Source organism: Metopolophium dirhodum, chromosome 4 (genome assembly GCF_019925205.1).
Source record: "Metopolophium dirhodum isolate CAU chromosome 4, ASM1992520v1, whole genome shotgun sequence".
NCBI classification, from domain to species: Eukaryota; Metazoa; Arthropoda; class Insecta; order Hemiptera; family Aphididae; genus Metopolophium; species Metopolophium dirhodum.
Genome location: NC_083563.1, coordinates 8,677,569 through 8,703,199, shown reverse-complemented (window position 1 = coordinate 8,703,199; position 25,631 = coordinate 8,677,569). Strand labels below are relative to the sequence as shown.

The following is a 25,631-nucleotide window of genomic DNA, read 5'->3' as shown; positions in this document are numbered from 1 at the left end:
TATTATTTTAAATTAAACATTATTTTATGTCCTTCATAAATTACAATCACATAATAGAGTCCGTGCAGGACCTTTTTCTGATTTAATTTTTTTGCATCCTTTATAAATAAAGTACATTCGTTTTTATACATTTTCTAATACATATATTACGGTGATACACCTCTGATCATAATAACTGTTCGTATTATTATAATGTAAACAATACCTAGTTTCTGGATTGTAGTTAATATGTATTGCAGTATTTAGCTTCAAGTGTATTCTTTTGTTTAGTGTTATTTCACACAGATTTCCCAAACAATTTTTTTTTCAATTCATTGAACTCTAGTAGATTTTTTTGTATAAATATTTTAGATAGATTAACCGGTAGATTAACCAGCTATACCTGGGAGTACGCTGAGTACCCGTGTACTCCTAAAGCGTGTTCCTACAGTCAAACTTTTTCCAAATTTTTTTTTTGTTTTCTAAAATCTATTTGCTTGCGGGCGCCAACATCTCCCTTCAATTTTTTTTTTTTATGTTTTTAACTCTAGCCAAATTTTTTAAACATTGAAAATCTGGTGCCCCATGAATAATCATTCTTTAATGAACTAAATATTTTAAATAATTTTTTCAGTTTAAGTTTCAGGACATTTTAGTTTGAACTTCGTTATGTGTGTTTCTACTGTAAATTTTTTTCCAAATTTCATTTTTGTTTTCTAAAATCAATTTGCCTGCGGGCGCTAACACCTCCCTTCAATTTTTTTTTTAGTACTTTAACTCTAGGTAAATATTTTGTATTGACTTGAAAATTGATAACTTGGTGCCCCATGAATAATCATACTTTAATAAACTTAATATTTTGAATAGTTTTTTCTAAATTTTTTTTTTGTTTTCTATAATCGATTTGTCTGCGGGCGCCTACACCTCCTTTCAATTTTTTTTTTAGTACTGTAACTCTAGTTGAATATTTTGTATTGACTTGAAAATTGATAACTTGGTGCCCCATGAATAATCATTCTTTAATGAACTAAATATTTTGAATAGTTTTTTCTAAATTTTTTTCGAAATTTTTTTTTTGTTTTTTAAAATTGATTTGCCTGCGGGCGCCAACACCTCCCTTCAATTTTTTTTTTAGTACTGTAACTCTAGTTGTATATTTTGTATTGACTTGAAAATTGATAACTTGGTGCCCCATGAATAATAATTCTTTAATGAACTAAATATTTTGAATAGTTTTTTCTAAATTTTTTTCCAAATTTAATTTTGTTTTCTAAAATCGATTTGCCTGCGGTCGCCAACACCTCCCTTCAATTTTTTTTTTTTTAGTATTGTAACTCTAGTTGAATATTTTGTATTGACTTGAAAATTGATAAGTTGGTGCCCCATGAATAATCATACTTTAATGAACTTAATATTTTGAATAGTTTTTTCTAAATTTTTTTTTTTTTTTCTATAATCGATTTGTCTGCGGGCGCCTACACCTCCTTTCAATTTTTTTTTTAGTACTGTGACTCTAGTTGAATATTTTGTATTGACTTGAAAATTGATAACTTGGTGCCCCATGAATAATCATTCTTTAATGAACTAAATATTTTGAATAGTTTTTTCTAAATTTTTTTCCAAATTTTTTTTTTGTTTTCTAAAATCGATTTGCCTGCGGGCGCCAACATCTCCCTTCAATTTTTTTTTTATGATTTTAACTTTAGCCAAATTTTTTAAACATTAAAATTTGGTACCCTTTGAAAAATTCTTTAATGAACTAAATATTTTGAATAGTTTTTTCTAAATTTTTTTCCAAATTCAATTTTGTTTTCTAAAATCGATTTGCTTGCGGGCGCCAACACCTTCTTCAATTTTTTTTTTAGTACTGTAACTCTAGCCAAATATTTTAAACATTGAAAATTTGGTACCCTTCGAATAATTCTTTAATGAACTATATATTTTGAATAGTTTTTTCTGTTTAAGATTCTGGGCATGTTAGTTTGTACTTTGTAATGAGTATTCATACAGTAAAATCTATTTGCCTGCGGGCGACAAAACCTCCATTCAATTTTTTTTTTTTTTAGTATTGTAACTCTAGTTGAATATTTTGTATTGATTTGAAAATTGCTAACTTGGTGCCCCATGAATAATCATTCTTTAATGAACTAAATATTTTGAATAGTTTTTCTAAATTTTTTTCCAAATTTTTTTTTTTGTTTTTTAAAATTGATTTGCCTGCGGGCGCCAACACCTCCCTTCAATTTTTTTTTTAGTACTGTAACTCTAGTTGTATATTTTGTATTGACTTGAAAATTGATAACTTGGTGCCCCATGAATAATAATTCTTTAATGAACTAAATATTTTGAATAGTTTTTTCTAAATTTTTTTCCAAATTTTTTTTTTGTTTTCTAAAATCGATTTGCCTGCGGGCGCCAACACCTTCCTTCAATTTTTTTTTTAGTACTGTAACTCTAGTTGAATATTTTGTATTGACTTGAAAATTGATAACTTGGTGCCCCATGAATAATCATTCTTTAATGAACTAAATATTTTGAATAGTTTTTTCTAAATTTTTTTTTTGTTTTCTATTATTGATTTGCCTGCGGGCGCCAAAACCTCACTTCAATTTTTTTTTTTTTTAGTATTGTAACTCTAGTTGAATATTTTGTATTGATTTGAAAATTGATAACTTGGTGCCCCATGAATAATCATTCTTTAATGAACTAAATATTTTGAATAGTTTTTTCTAAATTTTTTTCCAAATTTTTTTTTTGTTTTTTAAAATTGATTTGCCTAAGGGCGCCAACACCTCCCTTCAATTTTTTTTTTAGTACTGTAACTCTAATTGAATATTTTGTATTTACTTGAAAATTGATAACTTGGTGCCCCATGAATAATCATTCTTTAATGAACTAAATATTTTGAATAGTTTTTTCTAAATTTTTTTTTTGTTTTCTATTATTGATTTGCCTGCGGGCGCCAAAACCTCACTTCAATTTTTTTTTTTTTAGTATTGTAACTCTAGTTGAATATTTTGTATTGATTTGAAAATTGATAACTTGGTGCCCCATGAATAATCATTCTTTAATAAACTAAATATTTTGAATAGTTTTTTCTAAATTTTTTTTTTTGTTTTCTATTATTGATTTATCTGCGGGCGCCAAAACCTCCCTTCAATTTTTTTTTTTTAGTATTGTAACTCTAGTTGAATATTTTGTATTGATTTGAAAATTGATAAGTTGGTGCCCCATGAATAATCATACTTTAATGAACTTAATATTTTGAATAGTTTTTTCTAAATTTTTTTTTTTTTTTCTATAATCGATTTGTCTGCGGGCGCCTACACCTCCTTTCAATTTTTTTTTTAGTACTGTGACTCTAGTTGAATATTTTGTATTGACTTGAAAATTGATAACTTGGTGCCCCATGAATAATCATTCTTTAATGAACTAAATATTTTGAATAGTTTTTTCTAAATTTTTTTCCAAATTTTTTTTTTTGTTTTCTAAAATCGATTTGCCTGCGGGCGCCAACACCTCCCTTCAATTTTTTTTTTATGATTTTAACTTCAGCCAAATTTTTTAAACATTAAAATTTGGTACCCTTTGAAAAATTCTTTAATGAACTAAATATTTTGAATAGTTTTTTCTAAATTTTTTTCCAAATTCAATTTTGTTTTCTAAAATCGATTTGCTTGCGGGCGCCAACACCTTCTTCAATTTTTTTTTTAGTACTGTAACTCTAGCCAAATATTTTAAACATTGAAAATTTGGTACCCTTCGAATAATTCTTTAATGAACTATATATTTTGAATAGTTTTTTCTGTTTAAGATTCTGGGCATGTTAGTTTGTACTTTGTAATGAGTATTCATACAGTAAAATCTATTTGCCTGCGGGCGACAAAACCTCCATTCAATTTTTTTTTTTTTTAGTATTGTAACTCTAGTTGAATATTTTGTATTGATTTGAAAATTGCTAACTTGGTGCCCCATGAATAATCATTCTTTAATGAACTAAATATTTTGAATAGTTTTTCTAAATTTTTTTCCAAATTTTTTTTTTTGTTTTTTAAAATTGATTTGCCTGCGGGCGCCAACACCTCCCTTCAATTTTTTTTTTAGTACTGTAACTCTAGTTGTATATTTTGTATTGACTTGAAAATTGATAACTTGGTGCCCCATGAATAATAATTCTTTAATGAACTAAATATTTTGAATAGTTTTTTCTAAATTTTTTTTTTGTTTTCTATTATTGATTTGCCTGCGGGCGCCAAAACCTCCCTTCAATTTTTTTTTTTTAGTATTGTAACTCTAGTTGAATATTTTGTATTGATTTGAAAATTGATAACTTGGTGCCCCATGAATAATCATTCTTTAATGAACTAAATATTTTGAATAGTTTTTTCTAAATTTTTTTCCAAATTTTTTTTTTGTTTTCTTAAATCGATTTGCCTGCGGGCGCCAACACCTCCCTTTAATTTTTTTTTTTTAGTACGCTAACTCTGGTTGTATATTTTGTATTGACTTGAAAATTGATAACTTGGTGCCCCATGAATAATAATTCTTTAATGAACTAAATATTTTGAATAGTTTTTTCTAAATTTTTTTCCAAATTTTTTTTTTGTTTTTTAAAATTGATTTGCCTGCGGGCGCCAACACCTCCCTTCAATTTTTTTTTTAGTACTGTAACTCTAGTTGTATATTTTGTATTGACTTGAAAATTGATAACTTGGTGCCCCATGAATAATCATTCTTTAATGAACTAAATATTTTGAATATTTTTTTCTAAATTTTTTTTTTGTTTTCTATTATTGATTTGCCTGCGGGCGCCAAAACCTCACTTCAATTTTTTTTTTTTTAGTATTGTAACTCTAGTTGAATATTTTGTATTGATTTGAAAATTGATAACTTGGTGCCCCATGAATAATCATTCTTTAATGAACTAAATATTTTGAATAGTTTTTTCTAAATTTTTTTCCAAATTTAATTTTGGTTTCTAAAATCGATTTGCCTGCGGGCGCCAACACCTCCCTTCATTTTTTTTTTATGATTTTAACTCTAGCCAAATTTTTTAAACATTGACAATCTGTTACCCTTTGAATAATTCTTTAATCAACTAAATATTTTGAATAGTTTTTTCTAAATTTTTTTCCAAATTTTTTTTTTGTTTTCTAAAATCGATTTGCCTGCGGGCGCCAACACCTTCCTTCAATTTTTTTTTTAGTACTGTAACTCTAGTTGAATATTTTGTATTGACTTGAAAATTGATAACTTGGTGCCCCATGAATAATCATTCTTCAATGAACTAAATATTTTGAATAGTTTTTTCTAAATTTTTTTCTAAATTTTTTTTTTGTTTTTTAAAATGCATTTGCCTGCGGGCGCCAACACCCTCTTTCAATTTTTATTTTTGTTATGTAACTCTAGTTGAATTTTTTGTATATACTTTTTAATGTGTATTCCTATAATAATATTTTTTTTAAATTTTTTTTTGTTTTCTAAAATGCATTTGCCTGCGGGTGCCAACACCCTCTTTCAATTTTTTTTTTTTGTTATGTGACTAGTTGAAATTTTTGTATAGACTTTAATGTGTATTCCTACAATAATATTTTTTTCTAAATTTTTTTTTTGTTTTCTAAAATGCATTTGCCTGCGGGCGCCAAAACCCTCTTTCAATTTTTTTTTTGTTATGTATCTCTAGTTGAATTTTTTGTATAGACTTTTTGAACATTGATAACCTGGTGCACTTTGAATAATCCATCATTAATGAACTAAATATTTTGAATAGATTTTTTCTGTTTAAAATTCTGGTCATTTTAGTTTGATGTTTTAAATTTAAATTTTTTTTTGTTTTTTAAAATTCATTTGCCTGTGGGCGCCAACACCCTCCTTCAATTTTTTTTTGTAAGAAAAACGATTCTGAGCGGAGACGGTATGTCAGTCTAGGTTTAAGACATATTATATAGGTACTTATCTATAGTATTAAAAAAAATAATTGACCTATAATAAATTCCAAATTAATCATATCACAATATCCATTAGGTACTTTATAACGCGTTATACATCAACAAAAAACCGTGATACTATCATAGATATAATATATTAGTATACTTTAGAAGTTTCAAGTACCCACGAATAATATTATACAATCTCAACAAAATAACCGAAAAAATATTCTAAGTTTTTTCTTAACTCAAAATAATTTGCTAATTTTCGTGATTTTTCATTATTTTGTCAATTTTTGAACTTTAAATGCTTAACCACCAACAATATTCACTTTCTAATCGAACAAGATACTGAAGTTGAAAATCGAAGCATTATTTCGACTACTTATTGTGTACATAGACAAAAAAAAATTTAAAAAAAACACATCATTTTAAAATCAATACATTCATCGTTCCACTCAGAATCTAAAAACTAAATTATCAGTTTGTTTTATCTTATTTTTCTATTTTACAAAAATAATAGCTTTAATAAATTCAAAACATGACTTGGTGTCTGTAATAGTCAGTGTCAATGTTTGTTTTATTGTAATGACCAATTAATTAAATAATACCATTGAATATGAATTATGAACTTAATTTTAAAAAATATGAACAATAATTGTAATAAACTTAAAACACTCACAAAAAACATATGAGGAACCCTCAACTTTTTTTTTCTTCCAGTAATAAGATCTAATGTTACACTTTGTATTAAATGTTTAATGTTTTTGACAAAGCAAAAGTTTTTTATCAACAATTATTGAAAAAACAACAAAAAAATTCGAAAAATTTCAAATTTCTAAAGTTCTCAAAAAGAGTTAAAATATTTTGAAAATTATTCCATGCATAGAAATTGCTAATATAAACATATTTTGGTGAACAGTTCAAGATATACGGTTATTGGTTTTTTAATTTAAAAAAAATAAGAGAATAGATTTTGTCGAAAACTTGGTTACTTATTAATTAAAACTATTAAAACAAGTACGGAGAATATGTTACTTTTTGACACTACAAACTACCAACTAGAAAAAATATTAAAGTTGAAAATCTTGGTATTTTTACTGCTCCGAAATATGACGACAGACCCAAAAATAAAGTCCAATCAGTCTAAAATTAATTTTTATGCCTCATAAAAATTATCAGTGTTTAAACTTATTTAAATATTGGTGTTAAATTAAAATAATAATATTCAAAAGTAAGCGTTTAATTTAACTTGTGGTTGAATTATTTTTGTCTATATATTTAAAATAGATACTATTTTAGATTCTGAGCAAAGCAATGAATGTATTGATTTTACAATGTGTGTTTTTTTTTTTTTTTAATTTTTTAAATTTTTTTTTGTGCCTGTCATCGATTCGAGTTATCGAGATTTCACTGCATATGCAAAGAGCAAAGGCAAACGACGACTAAATTGAGTATTGACACATAAAATCGAATGGCATTTATTTTGACTTACAAAACGTTTATAGCGATAACAAAAAAATAATATAATGACTTGTAAAGGTGCGTAGGTATACAATTAATACATAATACATTAATCAATAATAACAGGCATATTATATTCTATATGATTACGTTTCAGTACAGAATAAGACAAGTAGGTATAATTAGTGAAAGTAGGTATATTAATTGGTTAGAATGCTTTGGCGAACTAAACAAAATTTAATTAAGAAAGTTATGAATTGTTAATGATTGCAAACGCGATGGACATTATTTATATTGACAAAACAAGGGTGTAGGGACTAAGGGAATTTGGAGTGAATGGCACGTAAGTTTAAATCATTTGTATGAACTGAAATCGACAAATTTTACTTAAATTTTTTTCTTTTAATAAATAAAGAAGTAAAGTTTATAAAAAAAGCAAAAAAGCCAACGGCACGTAGTGTTCCCCAAGCGGTCACCCATCCAAGTACTAACTACGCCCGACGTTGGTTAACCTCAGTGATCGGACGAGAACTGGTGTATTCAACGTGGTGTGGTCGTTGACAAATGTGAGTTGAAAAATTATAATATTTAAATAAACTATCTAACAAAATGTTATTCATGTTTTTATATTATATTACAATAATATAAGTTAATTATAAGTAAATAATGGATTATTAGGTTTAAAATATGATTCTAATATGTTCTAAAAAATCCAAAAATATTCTCTTAATAATCCTTAAACTATAGTAATATATAATATATTGCTTTACTGCTCTAGTTATATGCTTTTTTTCTTCAAATAGTATAAATATATATTATAATATCAATAACTGAATTACCAGTCATAACAGTGCCGCAACAACCGCAGGGGCAGCCGGGGCAATGTCCCTGTAGAGGGCTGCTAATCGTTGGCTCAAGGGGCCCCGACGGCGCACAGCATCTACTTTAAATTTTTAAATAATTGCATGTGATGTAGAAATTATGGTAAACATTGATGGTTTACCAATATCAGCTTCATCCAATAGTCAGTTATGGCCAATATTATGTTCTGTTTTTCAATATAACCATGTTTTTATGGTTGGTTTATATCATGGAAAGAACAAAAAACCTGAAAGCTCCAATGACTTTTTATCAGATTTTATTCATGAAATTTGTGATATGACTATAAACGGAATATTTTATGATGGGAAAACATATGGTTTCAAGATTAAAGGCTTCTCGCCTCTCGGTAGATTGACCAGCAAAACGCTTTATGCTGTGTATAAAGGGTCATGGAGGTTATTCCAGTTGCACAAAATGTATGACTGAAGGGGAATATGTTGAACATCGTATTTGTTTCCCTAATAATAATGCTAGCTTTAGAACTGATGAGCAATTTAAAAATCAAGAGGATGAGGAATATCATACAGGTGAAACTTCCTTACTTGAAATACCAAATTTAGGACTGGTGACTTGTGTACCATTTGACTACCAACATTTAATTTGCTTAAGAGTCACCAAAAAGCTATTGACCTTATGGCTAACTGGTAGTCTTCGGGTGAGGCTGTCTTTCAAAAAACATGAGGCTATTTCTACAGATATAAAAAAATATATTTTACCTTATGTACCACTAGAGTTTCAGAGGAAGCCACGTTCATTAAATATGTTTAGGCAATGGAAATCAACTGAACTAAGGATGTTTTTGTTATATATTGGTGCTGTTATACTGAAAAATCATTTAAAAAATGATATATTTAACAATTTTTTATGTTTACATGTTGCCATTCGATTGCTGTGTTCAAGCAAATATTGTAACATACCTGAGTATTTGGAATATTGCAATAGTTTATTGGGCCATTTTGTAGAAACGTTCAAAGATATCTATGGGATTCACCATGTTTCCCATAATATACATGCTCTTGTCCATTTGACAAAATATGTAAAAAAATATGGTTCGTTAGATAACTTTTCTACATTTCAGTTTGAGAATTATATGCAACAAATTAAAAAAATGATTAGAAAAGATGACAGGCCTTTGCAGCAAATTGTTCGAAGAGTAAATGAAAAGAATTCTTGTTTTGTAAATATGAATTGTGATTGTGATACAACTATAGATTATACATACGGAAAACAACATTATGAGGGACCTTTACTCTTGACTTCAAAGAATCCACAGTATTCAAGTATAAAGTGCAAAGCTTTCACTCTAATTTGTAATGATCCTAAAAATGACTGCTGTACTTTATACAATGGTGACATTATAATTATAAATAATATTGCTCATCATAAAGAAAATAATAATAAAGTCTTAATTGGAAGAACATTTTTAAGGTTAAATAATATGTTTGAAATACCATGCAAATCTTCTTTATTGGATATTTACATAGTAGAAAATCTTTCTGAAGAACTGTTTTGGCCAATAGAAGAAATTCAACATAAAAATTGTCTTTTTGCAATACGCAGAAAATTTGGTTCTTTCGCATCAATTCCTCTAATGCATTCAGACATATAATATAAAAAAATTTCAACGATGTATATCAACTGTAAATATGTACCTATATACAACATAGGTACACACTTTTAAAAATATTATATTTTCAAATTAACAAATTTGTCATTATTTTTTAGGATATTAATGATAATTGTATTATTGCGTTGTTTTCAGAAATTTTATAATCATAGAATTTGAGGATGGACTTCAAATTGTTTCCAAAAACTGGAAAAAAATGATATCTTTTATCCTGATGGTATAACTAATAAAAACAAATACTACAAATTAGTTTAAAAAATGGTTTCTCCAGGCTACCAACCAGAAAAATGTAAATGGTCACTACACTCTATCATAAAAATCTATGGACGCTGCGAGACTAATCAGATTAACAAATAACCCAGCTTCAACTAGCAACATAACCCTTGATCTACAAAATAATAAAAACTACACCAAGATTCCACAAATAATAAAAAAAGAAAAAATAATTTGTCCTCCATGGACAAGCATATATAAAATAAACACAGAATTGAATACTCTACGTAAAGAAAACACGCCTCCACTTATATACAAAAACCTTCTGAAAAATACTCTAGAGAACCAAAATGAATTTCAAGAACTATATACAGATGCCTCCAAAAATGACGAAGGGGTAGGAATAGCCATAATAAAAAACAATTCACAGACATCATTCAAACTACCATCGACATGTTCCATATATACAGCCGAAGCACTTGCTATATTGCTAGCCATAAAATATATAAACAAAAAGGAAAACCAAAAACATATCATTCTAAGCGACTCGTTAAGTACACTAATTAGTGTAAAAAATAAATTCAATCCGAGCGACATAGCAATTCAAATTCAGAATAGACTAGAGGAAGCAAACCAAAAGAACAACAATATAAAATTAATCTGGATACCTGGACACATTGGAATAATCGGCAACGAAAGGGCAGATAAACAAGCTAAATTAGCAATCAATTCACCGAATTCACAATATATTAACATTTCATCATACTCTGACATAAGAAAACAAATTCAAAGAGACACCACTATAATATGGCAAAATATATGGAACTTCCAAAACACCAAATTAAACCAAGTTAAACAAACGGTCCAAAGATGGAGAAGAAATCCCAATATTAGTACCACAAATGAAAAAAAACTAAATAGGGCCAGAATTGGCCACACAAGACTAACTCATGAGTACATAATGAGCAAAGGAAATCCACCAATATGCCAATCATGTGGCACAACAATTACAATAAAACACATATTTGAAGAATGTAGAATTTACATACAACAAAGAGAGGAGCTCAATATAAGCCACCAAATTGGAGCAAGTCTAGGCCCAAATCCTGAAAATGAGATCAACACCATCGAATTCTTTAAGACAACCAAATTACTCAAGCTACTCTAGTCAACCCCTTTTCAATGTACAAATTACTAAACGAACTAATCTAAAACTGTTTCTATTGTATCTTTTTGTATTTAATTCTTAGATCTGTTACCCACTATAAATATTATGTATCTATTATTTATAGTAACATGCTAATGACCAAGTTGTCGAAGCAGAAATTTTATAGATTTCAAGACCAATAAAAAAAAAAAAAAAAAAAAAATCTATGGCTCTGATGGTTAGTATTGTTTTTTAACACTTTTCTTAAGTTTGGTTTCACGTCTGTCTGTGATCAAATCTTGCGCGCTCGATTTGAGGCACTTTTTGAAGATGAAAAATTCTGAAAATTGGTATAGACCTTGGTCTTGGATGACAATACAATAATCCGTTGTCATTTTGGGACATGGACCAAAAAAAAAAAAAAGGATTGTCCCCACGACGTCGCCGTAATATCTCTCGCAGATATTGAACTTTCTCTCTTCCCCCAAAAAAACCGCAACCTCTTACGAAGCAAGTATAGGCGTGTCCTATCCATTATTATAATATCTATGGTAACAACGGTAATTATTACCAAATAACATTATACCGGTATTCTGATATAGGTACCGAAAACACCGGATAACATATTTCTTAAACGTTTAATAAAAATATTTACTTTCAACTAAAAAGTAGAAAATAAAAAATAAAAAAAAAAATTTTAAAAACACACTTTTCCATAAAAACATTTAAAAAAAAATTTTAAAAATTGCACTAAAAAGACAAAAATAATTCTCTGTACTTAAAAATAATGAAAAATTTATTGATGAAAAATTTAAAAGTGTGTGGTGCATCATACAAAACATTAAAAGCCGAGCTAAGTCTCACATACACTTCTTTGTTCAATCCTGTTTATAAGATAGTGACTGGCAGTATATGTCAAGTATAAGAGCAAAATAATGAAAAATTTACTGATGAAAAATTTAAAAGCCAAGGAAAGTCTCACATACACTTCTTTGTTCAATCATGTTTATAAGATAGTGACTGGGAATATATGTCAAGTGTATGAGCACCACACACTTTTAAATTTTTCATCAATAAATTTTTCATTATTTTTAAGTACAGAGAATTATTTTTGTCTTTTTAGTGCAATTTTTAAAATTTTTTTTTTAAATGTTTTTATGGAAAAGTGTGTTTTTAAAATTTTTTTTTTTATTTTTTATTTTACATTAATATGTTTTGTCTGCGGGTCAAAAAAAAAAATGCAACAGTTTTTCTGACCGTAACTAAGCAGTGTGAAATAATATTTTCATATATTGTATTTTAAATATTTTAAAAAAAATGAATGGTTTTGCAGACGTATTTGAAAAGGCTGTAAAAAAATTACAAATTGCAGAAAACTACAGTGATGTAAATACCAATACTGATGTAATTAATGCCAAAAGTCAACATCGCATGAGGGCAAAAAAAAAGTATGATTCTGACTCAAGCTCTGAATCTCCGACAAAACTTAATTATCCAGTAAAAGTGACATCTTCAAAGCGTTTGAAGTATCCAAATCCTCCTGAACCTATATTGGTATGAATAATTTTATATTGTATTTATCAATTAGTAATGATATTATTAATAGCTACTCATAAATATATTGTTATATTTACATTAGTTAAACATTTGAAATTATATAACTATGAAACTCTTAAATTCTTATGTTTCAGCATCATCAAGTACATTTAAAATGAAAACTCAAATAACACCAACATTGGACAATCCTGCTACATCAACTCAACGTATGATGACAAAATGTAAATAATTGAAACTTTAATATGTTTATTAAATATAATAATATATATGTCAAATATATTTTAACTAAAGTTAATATTGCACAATATATTATGTAAACACATTTTACTTCAGCACCAGATATGTTTGGCGACCTAGATTTATTGAACCTCAGTAGTATTTCTAATTCAAGTGAACTCAACAAAAGTAATTTTTTTATTACAATTTTTTGTAGTATAATCATTGCATAATATAACAGTAATTTATGTATCAGTTCCAGATTTAACCAAAACCGATGAGAATTTAGATGATAGCTTACTTTCCAAATTAAGCATGGAATTAAGTAAAATTGATTCACTATTTCCAACACAATCCATACAGAAGATTTCTAATCAGCGTACCACTATAAAAAGTAATTTATTATAACTATTGCGACTTAAGTGTTTTTGATATAATATCTATATAGCATTATAATATAATACTACATAGTATTAGGGTTTGTGAATGTATGCATTGACATACAGTTTTAGTAGTTGAAGCGCTCGGCCGAACAACGGGACAAGCGCCACTGAGCGCATTTTACAATAGACGCGTTTAAAATATTACGGACCATTTCTGTCCGTGTTGGTTGAACATTGCACGTAGCTCGTTGTTCCATCCATCTTCTCTTAATCAACTTACCTTAATGTAATAATATCCATTGAGTCTACTAATACGTTATTCCACCGATAAACGCAATAATGCCGAGACTGGCGCTTGTCCCGTTGTTCGGCCGAGCGCTTCAGTTCTTGTAGTCCTTGTTCCTATGAATCTTATATATAAACCGTGTGTTCACCAATTTAGGGAACACTGAATTTCTCGGCCGGATTATGTTTGAATAAATAAAATTTTTTTTACAAGCTAGTGGTATATAAATACACATTTTCAGATAAATTTCAAATTTTTAACCCCTTCGGTACGCGCATGCGCAATGCAACTTATTTTTTTTTTTAATAGCAACTGGTATTTTTGATACCAACTTCGGATATACTGAATTTTTTTAAGTCATTTTGACCAATTAACCATGGCTCTACAACTAAAATTGACTGAATGAGAGCCATTCAAATCTTAATAAATAATACATTTTTACAATTCATTAACATAATATGGATATAAAATTATTTAATTAAAATTGATTACAACAGTTATTTTATAAAATATGAAGTTATCGAGGTTTTAAATAATAAGATAATCTTAATTTACATATAGTTATTCAGATAATTTAATACTAGATAATCAGAAGTTATAACAATAATATGCATTTATTGCACATTAATATTCAGTATTATTAGATGTTTAATACCATTAAGCGATAAATTAAATCTACCCATTAATTTGTAATTGTTTATAGGTAGAAAAACCGTTGTGAATATTAAATTTATACTTGAAAGTTTAGATAAAATGAATCATTTTTATGCTGGTTGTCATACTAGTACGATTAGTTGGGTTAAAATGAACAACAAAGAAAAAGTGCAAATGCTATTAATTTATGGTAAATGCGATAGAAATTCTCGGCAGTCAGCAAGAATGTATGCTGAACAATACCCAGGTCGGTACCATCCACCGCATACATTTTTTATTAAGATAGAACAATTATTGATTAATCATGGAGCATTTTCTGTAAAAGTAGTCCGTAACCAACAAATTAGAGAAAACAATATTAATGAAGATGTGGAACTTCAAGTTTTAGCTTACATTAGATTGAATCCAAGATCTTCGGTTAGACATGTTGGTAGAGAAGTTGGAATCTCATTTGGCCTTGTACATAAAATTTTAAAAAAACACAAAATGCATCCTTACAAACCTGACTTAGTTCAACATTTACGACCTGCAGATCCAGAAAGAAGGTTAAATTTCATTGCTTGGTTACTAGTTCAAATCGATACACAACCATTATTTTTAAATCAGATATTATGGACTGATAAATCTAAATTCACGAACAATGGAGTTATTAACAAACAAAATAATCGTATGTGGTCAGATGTCAATCCCCATTGGGCAGTGGATAATCGTTACCAAACTGTATGGGGTATACTAATGTTTGGTGTGGACTTATTGGTGGAAAATTGTTAGGTCCGTATTTTTATGAAGAAAACTTAACTGCGAGACGATATTTATCATTTTTAACAAATGTTTTACCATTAATGTTAGAAAATTTACCATTATCTACTCGTCAAACCCTCTATTTTCAGCAGGACGGAGCTCCTGCTCATAATGCGCATATTGTTCGAGATTACTTGAATCGGGTATATGTGGGAAAATGGCTTGGCACTTATGGACCCATTGAATGGCCAGCAAGATCTCCAGATATTACACCACTTGATTTTTTTTTGTGGGGACATTTAAAAACAGTAGTCTACGCAGATCCACCAGTTAATCTAGCAGATTTAAAAAATAAAATCTTGGTTGCGTGTAATAACCTTACTGAAAGTCAAATAATGTCAGCAACTAATAGAGGATGTCTACAACGTTTTCAATTATGTGTCGACAATCAAGGAGCAAACTTTGAACAATTTATTTAATTATTTGTGTTGATATAAAATAACTGTTGTAATCTATTTTAATTAAATAATTTTATGTCTATATTATGTTAATCTTATTTATAACACGTATAAAAAAAAAAAATACGTAGATATTCAAAAAGTAACCAATAATAAATAATTATAAATGGTTTTATGCATTTTATAATGAATTGTAAAAATGTATTATTTATTAAGATTTGAATGGCTCTCATTCAGTCATTTTGGTTGTAGAGCCATGGTTAATTGGTCAAAATGACTTAAAAAAATTCAGTATATCCGAATTTGGTATCAAAAATACCAGTTGCTATTAAAAAAAAAATAAGTTGCATTGCGCATGCGCGTACCGAAGGGGTTAAAAATTTGAAATTTATCTGAAAATGTGTATTTATATACCACTAGCTTGTAAAAAAAATTTTATTTATTCAAACATAATCCGGCCGAGAAATTCAGTGTTCCCTAAATTGGTGAACACACGGTATATATAAACAGAATTATGATATCTCTATTATTTAATAGATATTGCAATGGGTAAATTATCATAGGAAATCTGTATTTAATTATTTAAATATAGGTACTGCTATTATTATGTATTTTTAAAAAAATTTTTTTTTTTTGTAGGTTCTGATATAATGGATAGTGAAGGAAATGATAATTTTGAATTTGATGATGTAATAAAGAATAATAAACCATTTTCATCAAAAAACAAAAGTAAAAAAATGATCGAAACTAGCAGTCAGTGTAAACGTATGTTTAATATAAATTATAACAGTTATTATTGTTACAATTAATTACAATTAATTTATTATTCTATTACCGGGCGCGTCTGAGACTAACATATTTCCTTTAAAATAAACATTACGCCTACGCAATATCACACATCCGCACAGACACAGACGTAGACGCAGACACGGACACGGGCACATACACGGACGCAGACACGGACACAGGCACATACACGGACGCAGACACGGATGCACCTGTGTTCGCGCGCCTGGACGCCAACATGGTACGGCAATATCGGCGCTCAACAATATAGGTACACGCCGGTACCGGCGTGGTCTACACGCATTATGTGTGGCGCGCGCCATCCGTATACTGATATTTCGAACGACCGGTGCAACGTATACCGGAGACGGACGATTCGCCGCAGTGTAATAATTCGAGAGGAATGCCGAACGAAGAGACCGGTGATTTTTTTCTTGTTGATATTTTAGTGCCGGACGCGGAGAGAACAAGATTAGCAATATTGTTGTACGAGTTTGGTCGGTATAAAATTTCTTGTAGGTACCTATAATAATCGTTGGCGAGTGAGTATTTCGGTAATTTTTGGACGAGGCTTTTTTACAATAGCCGATGCACGGTGTCATATCATTAAATAGCAATAAATTAATCATATTCATATTATGATTTTTAAAGTTGATGAATACAGAAGGGACACTGCAACGTGAGTTGAACCTAACGCAAACAAAATACTAACAATACCTATATAGAGAATATTATATTTCGTTACAATTGTAGCTGTAGCAATAGCTCGTATAACCGCGGTGTGTAATAAGGGTTACTCTAGTCGGTTACCTATGGTAGATACGGTACCTAGCTATACCAATCTAGTTCAACTAGTTGTATAATTTTTTATAAAAACGCCCACGAATACGATAACCAAAAACAAATTGTTATTAATTTTAATAGGCCATGTATCAAAACTCGTATCAATAAAATATTATTATAGTTGTATAAGAACGCAAACGCACACATTTTGTAAACGCCATTATATTGTTAATAAATAAATAAACGTTCACAGAGAGTTCAATATGTTATAATTATTATACTATAGATACTATAGTAGATCAATTACAAAATAAAATACAACAATTAAAGTACGCGAAATGTTTATGAAAATTATGTAATAATTAGGAAAAAAGGACCTATTGCAGAAAAAAAGAAATATAGTGAAAAAACTAAGCTGTCACGGGACACTTGGCAGATGTGAAACATTAGACATTTTCTTTTGCTAACAATGTTGAAAATTGAACATTATTGTTAATAATTTGTACATTTTTTATTACGATTGTAGCCCGTATAAAATAATAAGTGAACGATGGACAGCTGCTTAAAAATGTGATTAATCTCTAGGCTGAATAGTGAATAGACAAATTAAAAATATGTCACATTTTCACTTATATAAGTTTTTCTTTACTTATGCTTTGAAAAAACTTCTTTAAATTTTCTTTTGATTGCAACAAAATTGGATTTTCCTTCATTTGTATTATTGTTATTAAACCAGTAACAAGTAATATTAGTATCTGAAAACAAAAATATATTTTTTTAATCTTATATATATTGTACTCAAATAAATTAAAAAATAATTACACAATTACTAGAAAGAATACTTACCGATACAACAAGATTTAAATTTATATTGAATATTCCAAATGCTGTGAGTTCGCTTGATTCAAAAACTGATATTTGGTTCATAAAAAATTTAACCTAATAACATAGAAATATAATATTATAATAACTTCAATGGTCCTATGGCTTGTGTTGGTTAATAAATAAATATCATATCATCTTTATTAAAGCTTACACGGATTAACGCTTACACTGAGGAAGTACAATATCATTTAAATTATATATAATTACACTTTTTATTTTATTTACTTGCGTTTTTAGGTTTGCCGATAAATTTGAAATCTTTATCAATCTTAAATATGATATCATCTTCCTTTTCTAAAAATATATGATTAAAACTATTAAAATGTTATCAATTCATATTAAAAACGATAATTACGTAATAAAATATACGAATTTTGGTAAATGTTGTGTGAAATATGTTGTATTTGGCGTAGTTTGGTATAATAATATTGCTATTAATTATCCAAATAGTAATAAAAACATTGCCAATTGTCTTTAATGACAATCAAGACGAGACCATTGACGTAATTAGAAGTTTGTCTTATAGGGGTTAGACATTTTTTTACACACAAAATACTAAATAAATAAAATAAATATAAATATATAATAAATACAAAATTTTCAAGTACAGTGGTAGCTGGGAATATCATATTTATCAAAAATCATAAAATGCACTTTTAAATATTGTTAAACTTAAATATTATCAATTAATTATAATACATTTAACACCTATTCCGAAAACTTAAAACTTCAAACTTAAAACCAAGATGTAAAGTATTAACATAAAAATTACAATTTATTGAACTTGATTTAATTTAGAAGTGTCCGCTAAAACCATAGATCACTCTCACAGAAGCATAGGGCTCCACATGGCTACTCTAACTTTATCACTCCTCTAAAACATATTCACAAAATTTAAATTTATTTTATTTTAAAAATAAGAAAAGGGCCATAAAATATAATACATTTATTTCTGTAGATCTGTATATCTATATTGAATTATGAAGTTATACATTTTAATTTAATCAATTTACTTAAATATGGTTACATACCTAGGTACTATAACCAATAATATAACATTTGTATTGATATTACCTTTTCGTGTACACGTGATGCAGCAATGATAATGGACAGAGTCCATATGACATTTTGTAGGTTTAGTAAGTATGGTATACATTTTATTAAATAACTGTCAAAATGTAATTCTTTTAGCACACTACTAGGAGAAATAATAATAGAATAATAAAAAGAGAGTATCATGTTAATAAAACTGAATACAAAGAATCCTAATAGCATTTTTCCGAAACCTAAACTGAATATTCTTAATAAGTCCGACAGTTCAGCGTGTAACAATCGTACGTTATCCAGTGTTATTCCTGTTATGGAATGTGTCAATTCTTCAGGAGCGGCTAGAAATCCGGGAAGAAGATATTCCCAGGAATCATTCAACGTTTGGAATCTATACTCCAACTGTTGTAAGAAAAAATATGATAAAAAAATGACTGTAACGTCCACGATGAAATCTATTCGAATAAAGTACAAAACGATAGTAGTGATGTCCATAGTCTTCGGTGGCCATAAGTACGCCATCAGGAATGTATTTGCAATATAATAAATTAACGTGAAAATAAAGATTATGTTCCAGTAGTTTTTCTTCGGCAAAAGCTGGCGAATCATCAAACACCATGGGAGTGATGTTAGTTTTTGATCGTACTCGATGACGCCATTCATCAACCTAGGCACAAGAACGTAGTGTAAAAAAGTAGGTCAGCGCATTTCGGTGGTGGATGTTTGTCCATCGTCCCTTCGGGCCTCGGACAGGATAGTGTAATTTTACTGTATTCGATTTGAATGCAATGATTGCATTCGATAAAAAACGATTCTGAGCGGACTTTCTTTAATTATTATTGAGAATAATATTATTTATCTTACTGTATAACCCATGTTTCTGATATTCTTGATGCAATAATGACGGTCCATAATTTAAATAAAAATATTTTTTGAGTAAAATAAGTACTCGTGTGTATTGAGTACGTGATTATTATTAACATGAACATCCGTACAATTTCAAGACATTTATATATTGAGTCTGTACTTTGGATTAATAACCCATCTGAATTTAATAAGTAAGTTATGTTAATTATGCCAACAAACTTGCACAAGTATACAATAGTCCTTACAGTTGTTTTATAAACAAACGTCATTTAAAGGGAATTTTATTTTTGATACTAAATATTGAAACGAAATATTTTATACCTAGAAACAAATATTTGTTATTGTAATGCAATTGATTTTGTAATTCAAACGATTGAAATAATTGAAAAATAAATTATTACAACCATTTCACGGGGAATTATTATTTATTTAGGTAGGTAAATAAATATTATTATAATTGTCACAGTCAACAACACACATGGGCGGATATGCCATTTTTGGCCTAGGTACCGGGAAATATTTGTTAAGGCCTCATAATACCAATAATGAAATATATATAAACAAAGGCCTCATTATTTCAAATATATTATTTTTATGCAAATAATTCTTTCTTCCCTCTTTTTTGAAATGCAATTTCAAAAAAAGTGGGTCAGTGGATGTCGTTCTGCTGTACAGTAGGTTACAAGTGGATCAATGTATAATGGATTGTATTTAACTTGAATTCAATGATATAATATCATATTAGAAAAACGATTCTGTTCAGTCTGTCAGTCTGAATATTTTTTTATATTGTTATTATAAATTATAGCCTGTAAGTTGAATTAATATTAAAATATTATTTTTAGATTCTGAGCGAAGCGATGAATGTATTGATTCTACAATGATGTGTGTTTTTTTTTTTATTTTTTTTTTTATTTTTGTGTCTGTCATCACCTTTTAGGACAGTAAAAGTGCTTGGATTTTCTTCAATAGTAACTTTTCTGATAGGAAAGTGAATCTAGTTGGTACTTTGGGGGGTCAAAAGTAAAAATTTCCCAGTAGTTTTCAAAAGCGACGTGAAAAACAAAAGAAAAATTAAGGAAAAACGGGAATTTTTACGCAAAATCTGTTTTCGAGAAAATCGATTTTGGTTTTTGGTGTAACTCTAAAACAAATGACCGTAGGGACATGAAATTTTGACTGAATGTTTATATTAGCATTTTCTATACACCATGAAATTTTGAAAATATTTTGACTCTTTTTGAGCTGTTTACGGCCATTGTCAGTTTTCAATTTTTTTAGTTTTTTTTTCTATAAATATCAATAAAATTTTATCTGTTGAGTAAAAAAGCTTGAAAATTTAATAGAAGGCTCCTAGGTTATTGTTTCAAAGGCAGATGAAAAAAATTAAAAATCCTTAGTCACAGTTTTTAATTATAAGCATTTAAAGTTCAAATTTTGACAAAATACGGAAAAATCACGAAAAATAGCAAATTATTTTGATGAGAATTCATAAAAATTTTTCTTTTTAAATCTAAGATTTGAAAATGTAATATAAGATTACTCATAATTTTGTCTACCTTTATCAAAAAAAAAATGTCTAGAAGAAACTTAAATTAAATTTTTATGAGCGTCTGAAATTTATACTTTTACAACATTTGATATTTACTCGATTTCTCTTGTAACAATTTTCTTATTTTATTGTAATTGAAAAACGAATGACTGTAGATACTTGAAAATTTCACTGAATGTTTATATTAGCATTTTCTATACACCATAAAATGTTGAAAATATTTTGACTCTTTTTGAGCTGTTTACGGACATTGTCAGTTTTCAATTTTTTTAGTTTTTTTTTCTATAAATATCAATAAATTTTTATTTGTTGGGTAAAAAAGCGTGAAAATTTAATATAAGGCTCCTGATATATCGTTCTAATAGCAGTTGAAAAATATTAAAAAAACATAGGCACAATTTTTTTTTATAAGCATTTAAAGTTCAAATTTTGACAACATTTATCAAATTTATAATTTATTAATTATTTTGTGGTTAAAAATGTATAAAATGTTTAACTTTTATGGCTAAAGATTGAAAATTTAAAACAAGGCTCCGAGTAAATAGGGTATATATAAATTACTTTATTCACAATAATATCATCAAATATACTTGGTAAAATCATAGGCTGACTGACCGTTTTCGCTCAGAATCGTTTTTCTTATACAATGATATTATATCATTGAATTCAAATTTAACACCATCCATTACAGTGACCCACTTGTAACCTACTGTACAGCAGAGCGACATCCACTTATCTACCTTTTTTTTATTCGTTTCTATGGTGATAAACAAAACGTTAGAAATTAAAATCCCATTTTTATCGGTTTTTCATAATTTATTAATAACACCTTAGCATGTCCAACCATGTATTATAGATTTATAAGAAAAATGGTGTTCCAAGGGGGGAAATTTGTAAGATTCTATTTTTACTGAGATGCTCATTTTCAAATAATTATTTTATTATAATGTATTATTTTAATGAGTATACTTTTTTTAAATCATGTTTTCAGATGATTTATCTGTTCTTGAAGATCTAGCCGAAGTGAAGGTAAAGGTTCAAAAACTGTTGTTGAATCAAAATACAATACTAAACAAGTTGGACAAATTACTAGCAAATAATGATCGTTCAGTTGATAACTGCCTGCAAAATATTACATCAACACAAATTAATGAATTTGAAATACACTTCAATGACAATTTTCCACTAAAAGAATTAACACAATTTCATCATATTAATGACATTTTAAACAATAAAGCATACTACAGTCTTATGGTAAATAATATTTTGTATGCAAACAGTGTTCATGCACAATATAATATAACATATAACATGTGTTCATAAAAAAATTAGCTAAGATTTAATCAATTTTCAGAAAAAGAAACTATTAATGTATGGTGGATCAAGCATTAATGATGTTACACGCCACATTCTTATAAAACTTTTAACCAATGAAATATCAAAACTTATTACTGGTCATAAAGGAAAAAAAACATGTTTTGCCAGTACAAACTATTTTAAAGTATTACTAGGTATGCTTATTAATCTATCTAAGATAAATTATACTAACCCTATTACATTCTATACATTAAGTAAAAAATATGCTCTGTTTAATCAAATAGCAGCAACTGAAACTGATTTTTCAGATTCCCTCAATCTCATTACTCGAGTATTATAATACATTGCTATAGACATTAGTAGCACCTATACTGTCAACCAGTCCTACATATTTAACTTTTACTGCTTATAAGTTATAGCGATGTTGTATGCTAAACTTATTTTATAGAATATTGTACTTATAAGATATAAAAATTACATTTGCATATGTACATATATATATGTGTGAATTATTTTTATTAATCTTTTTTTATTTTGTTTACATACAGAAGTTTTCCGAGTCTTTTATGAATCAGCCACTGAGAATGATGTCAAACCTGCTATTCAAAGCTGGTTTAAACATGCACCTGACCGTTTAACTACTACACAGCATAAAAACAATGGACCCACCAATTCAAATGATCAAAATACATAATTTAACTAGGTATAATAAGAATTTATTATACCTATTTTAAACAGCCATTGATTTTTTTTTTTATATATATATTATTTATTCTTATAAGAAATAAACTGTTCAAATTAGATGTAAGTATTTGAAGTGTATTATGTTTACATAATATTATATTAAGTGTATTAAAGTGAAGATTTTATAAAAAAAATAAAAATATTATGAGTTCAATTAGGTACCTACTAATTAAATTGACAATATTGTACATGATGAATGGTTATTTAATAAATAATATGAAACTTAATTATATAATCTTGTTATCATTTTTAAGCCCGGACAATTTTAAAAACTATATATGGCACAGATATATAATCGTTATAATAATTATAATTGATTATTTAGTGATTAAAAAATTTGAAATAATCAAACATTAAAAAAATTATAATTCTGGTATTTCAGACTAGACTACATAGCTCATTAATATTTTAGTTGTAGTTGACTATTAATAGCAATACATTACTTATATGTTATATATACTTCTAATAATAAGTATCATGTAGTACATATATATATATATATAATATAACATATATAAATTATAATTGAATGCTGACTGGAATATATTGTGTGCCTAGTTAAATAATTGATTTTTTGTTTATAGGTACCTATACCTAGGTACTAATTACAATTATAATTATATAACTAAAGTTATATTATACATAATTAAATTAAATATAGTTAAATTATTACAATAAAAGTTTTAGACCTATTCTGGAAGCCTACTGGCCCAATAATGGTGTAGTTTCTATTCAAGTCATTTCAGGAACTCCCTAGGAAGCAGACATTCGTAATTACAATTAATAGCCTGTGGACGTTCCATTTAAAGCTTATGACTCAGAATGGCTCAGCCTAGGAAGTTCCCTTAGTTCCTGAAGGAATATCCTAAATACGTCCATAGAACTTCCTTATGTTGTTAGGGACCTGCTTATATACATTTTTTTTTTTTTTGAGAACTGTATTGGACGCGTTAAAAAGATATATTTTGGGGATAAAGATGGGCCCCCAAAATCAATTGGCCCCGGGATCGTGCCCCCCTTAATCCGGGCTTGCACCCACCCACTTCTAAATATTAAAAACTAACCGAGAGGCAACAGATTATCATTGACCACAGTCGTTGGTTCACTATACATATAGTATATTATTAAAAATTTAAATTACAAAATTCATCGGCTGGCAGCTGAAGTCGTAAGTATAACATTATAGTTTATTAGGCACAGCAATTATTCCGAACAAATCTGGCAGATAGGTTTTTGTTCGGATTAAGCGAAATTGAGCGAAATAAAGTGAAAACCGGATTAATAGCTATATGTACCTACGATTTTAGCGATAATATTGTAATTGGTCCCAATAATTTTGACCTCACATACCTATTATTGAAGAAAACTATAGTTTTGACATTGAATAAAATTATAAAAAGGCTGAGAGACGAATAAGCAGCCTGTTGCAGAAAGACACAAAATAAATCTTCTTTTTTCTTTTTTTCTATTTCTTGTTTACTTTATTTATCTTTAGTATTAGTAAGTTACTGTAGAATTTGATTAATAATCATTATAGGTATGTTTTATTATTTAGTCTCTCACCAAGTTTTAGTTTTAAGTACTTTTGCCGTTCGATAAGAGGTGAAGGGCAATGCTAGTTTTATTTTCTCTTTTTGTATATTTTTCACCTGTACCATATTTTAACTGGCAATAAATTATTATTATTTTTAAAAGGATATTAAAAAGGGTGGATAAGTGGATGTCGCTCTGCTGTACAGTAGGTTACAAGTGGGTCACTGTAATGGATGGTGTTAAATTTGAATTTAATGATATAATATCATTGTATAAGAAAAACGATTCTGAGCGAAAACGGTCAGTCAGCCTATGATTTTACCAAGTATATTTGATGATATTATTGTGAATAAAGTAATTTATATATAACCTATTTACGTGGAGCCTTGTTTTAAATTTTCAATCCTTAGCCATAAAGTCAAAAATGTATAAATTTTTAACCACAAAATAATTAATAAATTATAAATTTGATAAATGTTGTCAAAATTTGAACTTTAAATGCTTATAAAAAAAAATTGTGCCTATGTATTTTTAATATTTTTTAACTACTATTAGAATGATATATCAGGAGCCTTATATTAAA

General features: G+C 28.0%; 1 protein-coding gene and 1 pseudogene across 5 annotated transcripts in view; one reads left to right on the top strand and one right to left on the bottom strand.

The window, feature by feature from the left end:
- The window catches only part of LOC132942499 (uncharacterized), a 34,267-nt gene extending 10,551 nt beyond the window's left edge, over positions 1–23,716 (top strand). Inside the window, exons 1-10 of one of the 5 annotated variants that reach the window (XM_061010939.1) lie at positions 6,630–7,713; positions 7,786–7,936; positions 12,573–12,793; positions 12,931–13,017; positions 13,130–13,201; positions 13,269–13,406; positions 16,174–16,299; positions 22,446–22,708; positions 22,809–22,965; positions 23,320–23,716. In XM_061010939.1, the coding sequence (XP_060866922.1) occupies positions 12,951–13,017; positions 13,130–13,201; positions 13,269–13,406; positions 16,174–16,299; positions 22,446–22,708; positions 22,809–22,965; positions 23,320–23,465 (969 nt within the window). In that variant the 5' untranslated portion in view covers positions 6,630–7,713; positions 7,786–7,936; positions 12,573–12,793; positions 12,931–12,950 and the 3' untranslated portion in view covers positions 23,466–23,716. Of the gene's footprint in view, positions 1–6,629; positions 7,714–7,785; positions 7,937–9,815; positions 9,920–10,014; positions 12,458–12,572; positions 12,794–12,930; positions 13,018–13,129; positions 13,202–13,268; positions 13,407–16,173; positions 16,300–22,445; positions 22,709–22,808; positions 22,966–23,319 lie in introns of those variants that run through there. The other 4 variants (XM_061010937.1, XM_061010938.1, XM_061010936.1 and 1 more) reach the window with 4 other exon arrangements.
- LOC132944033 (5S ribosomal RNA) lies at positions 7,813–7,932 on the bottom strand (annotated as a pseudogene).
- Positions 23,717–25,631: the final 1,915 nt, after the last annotated feature.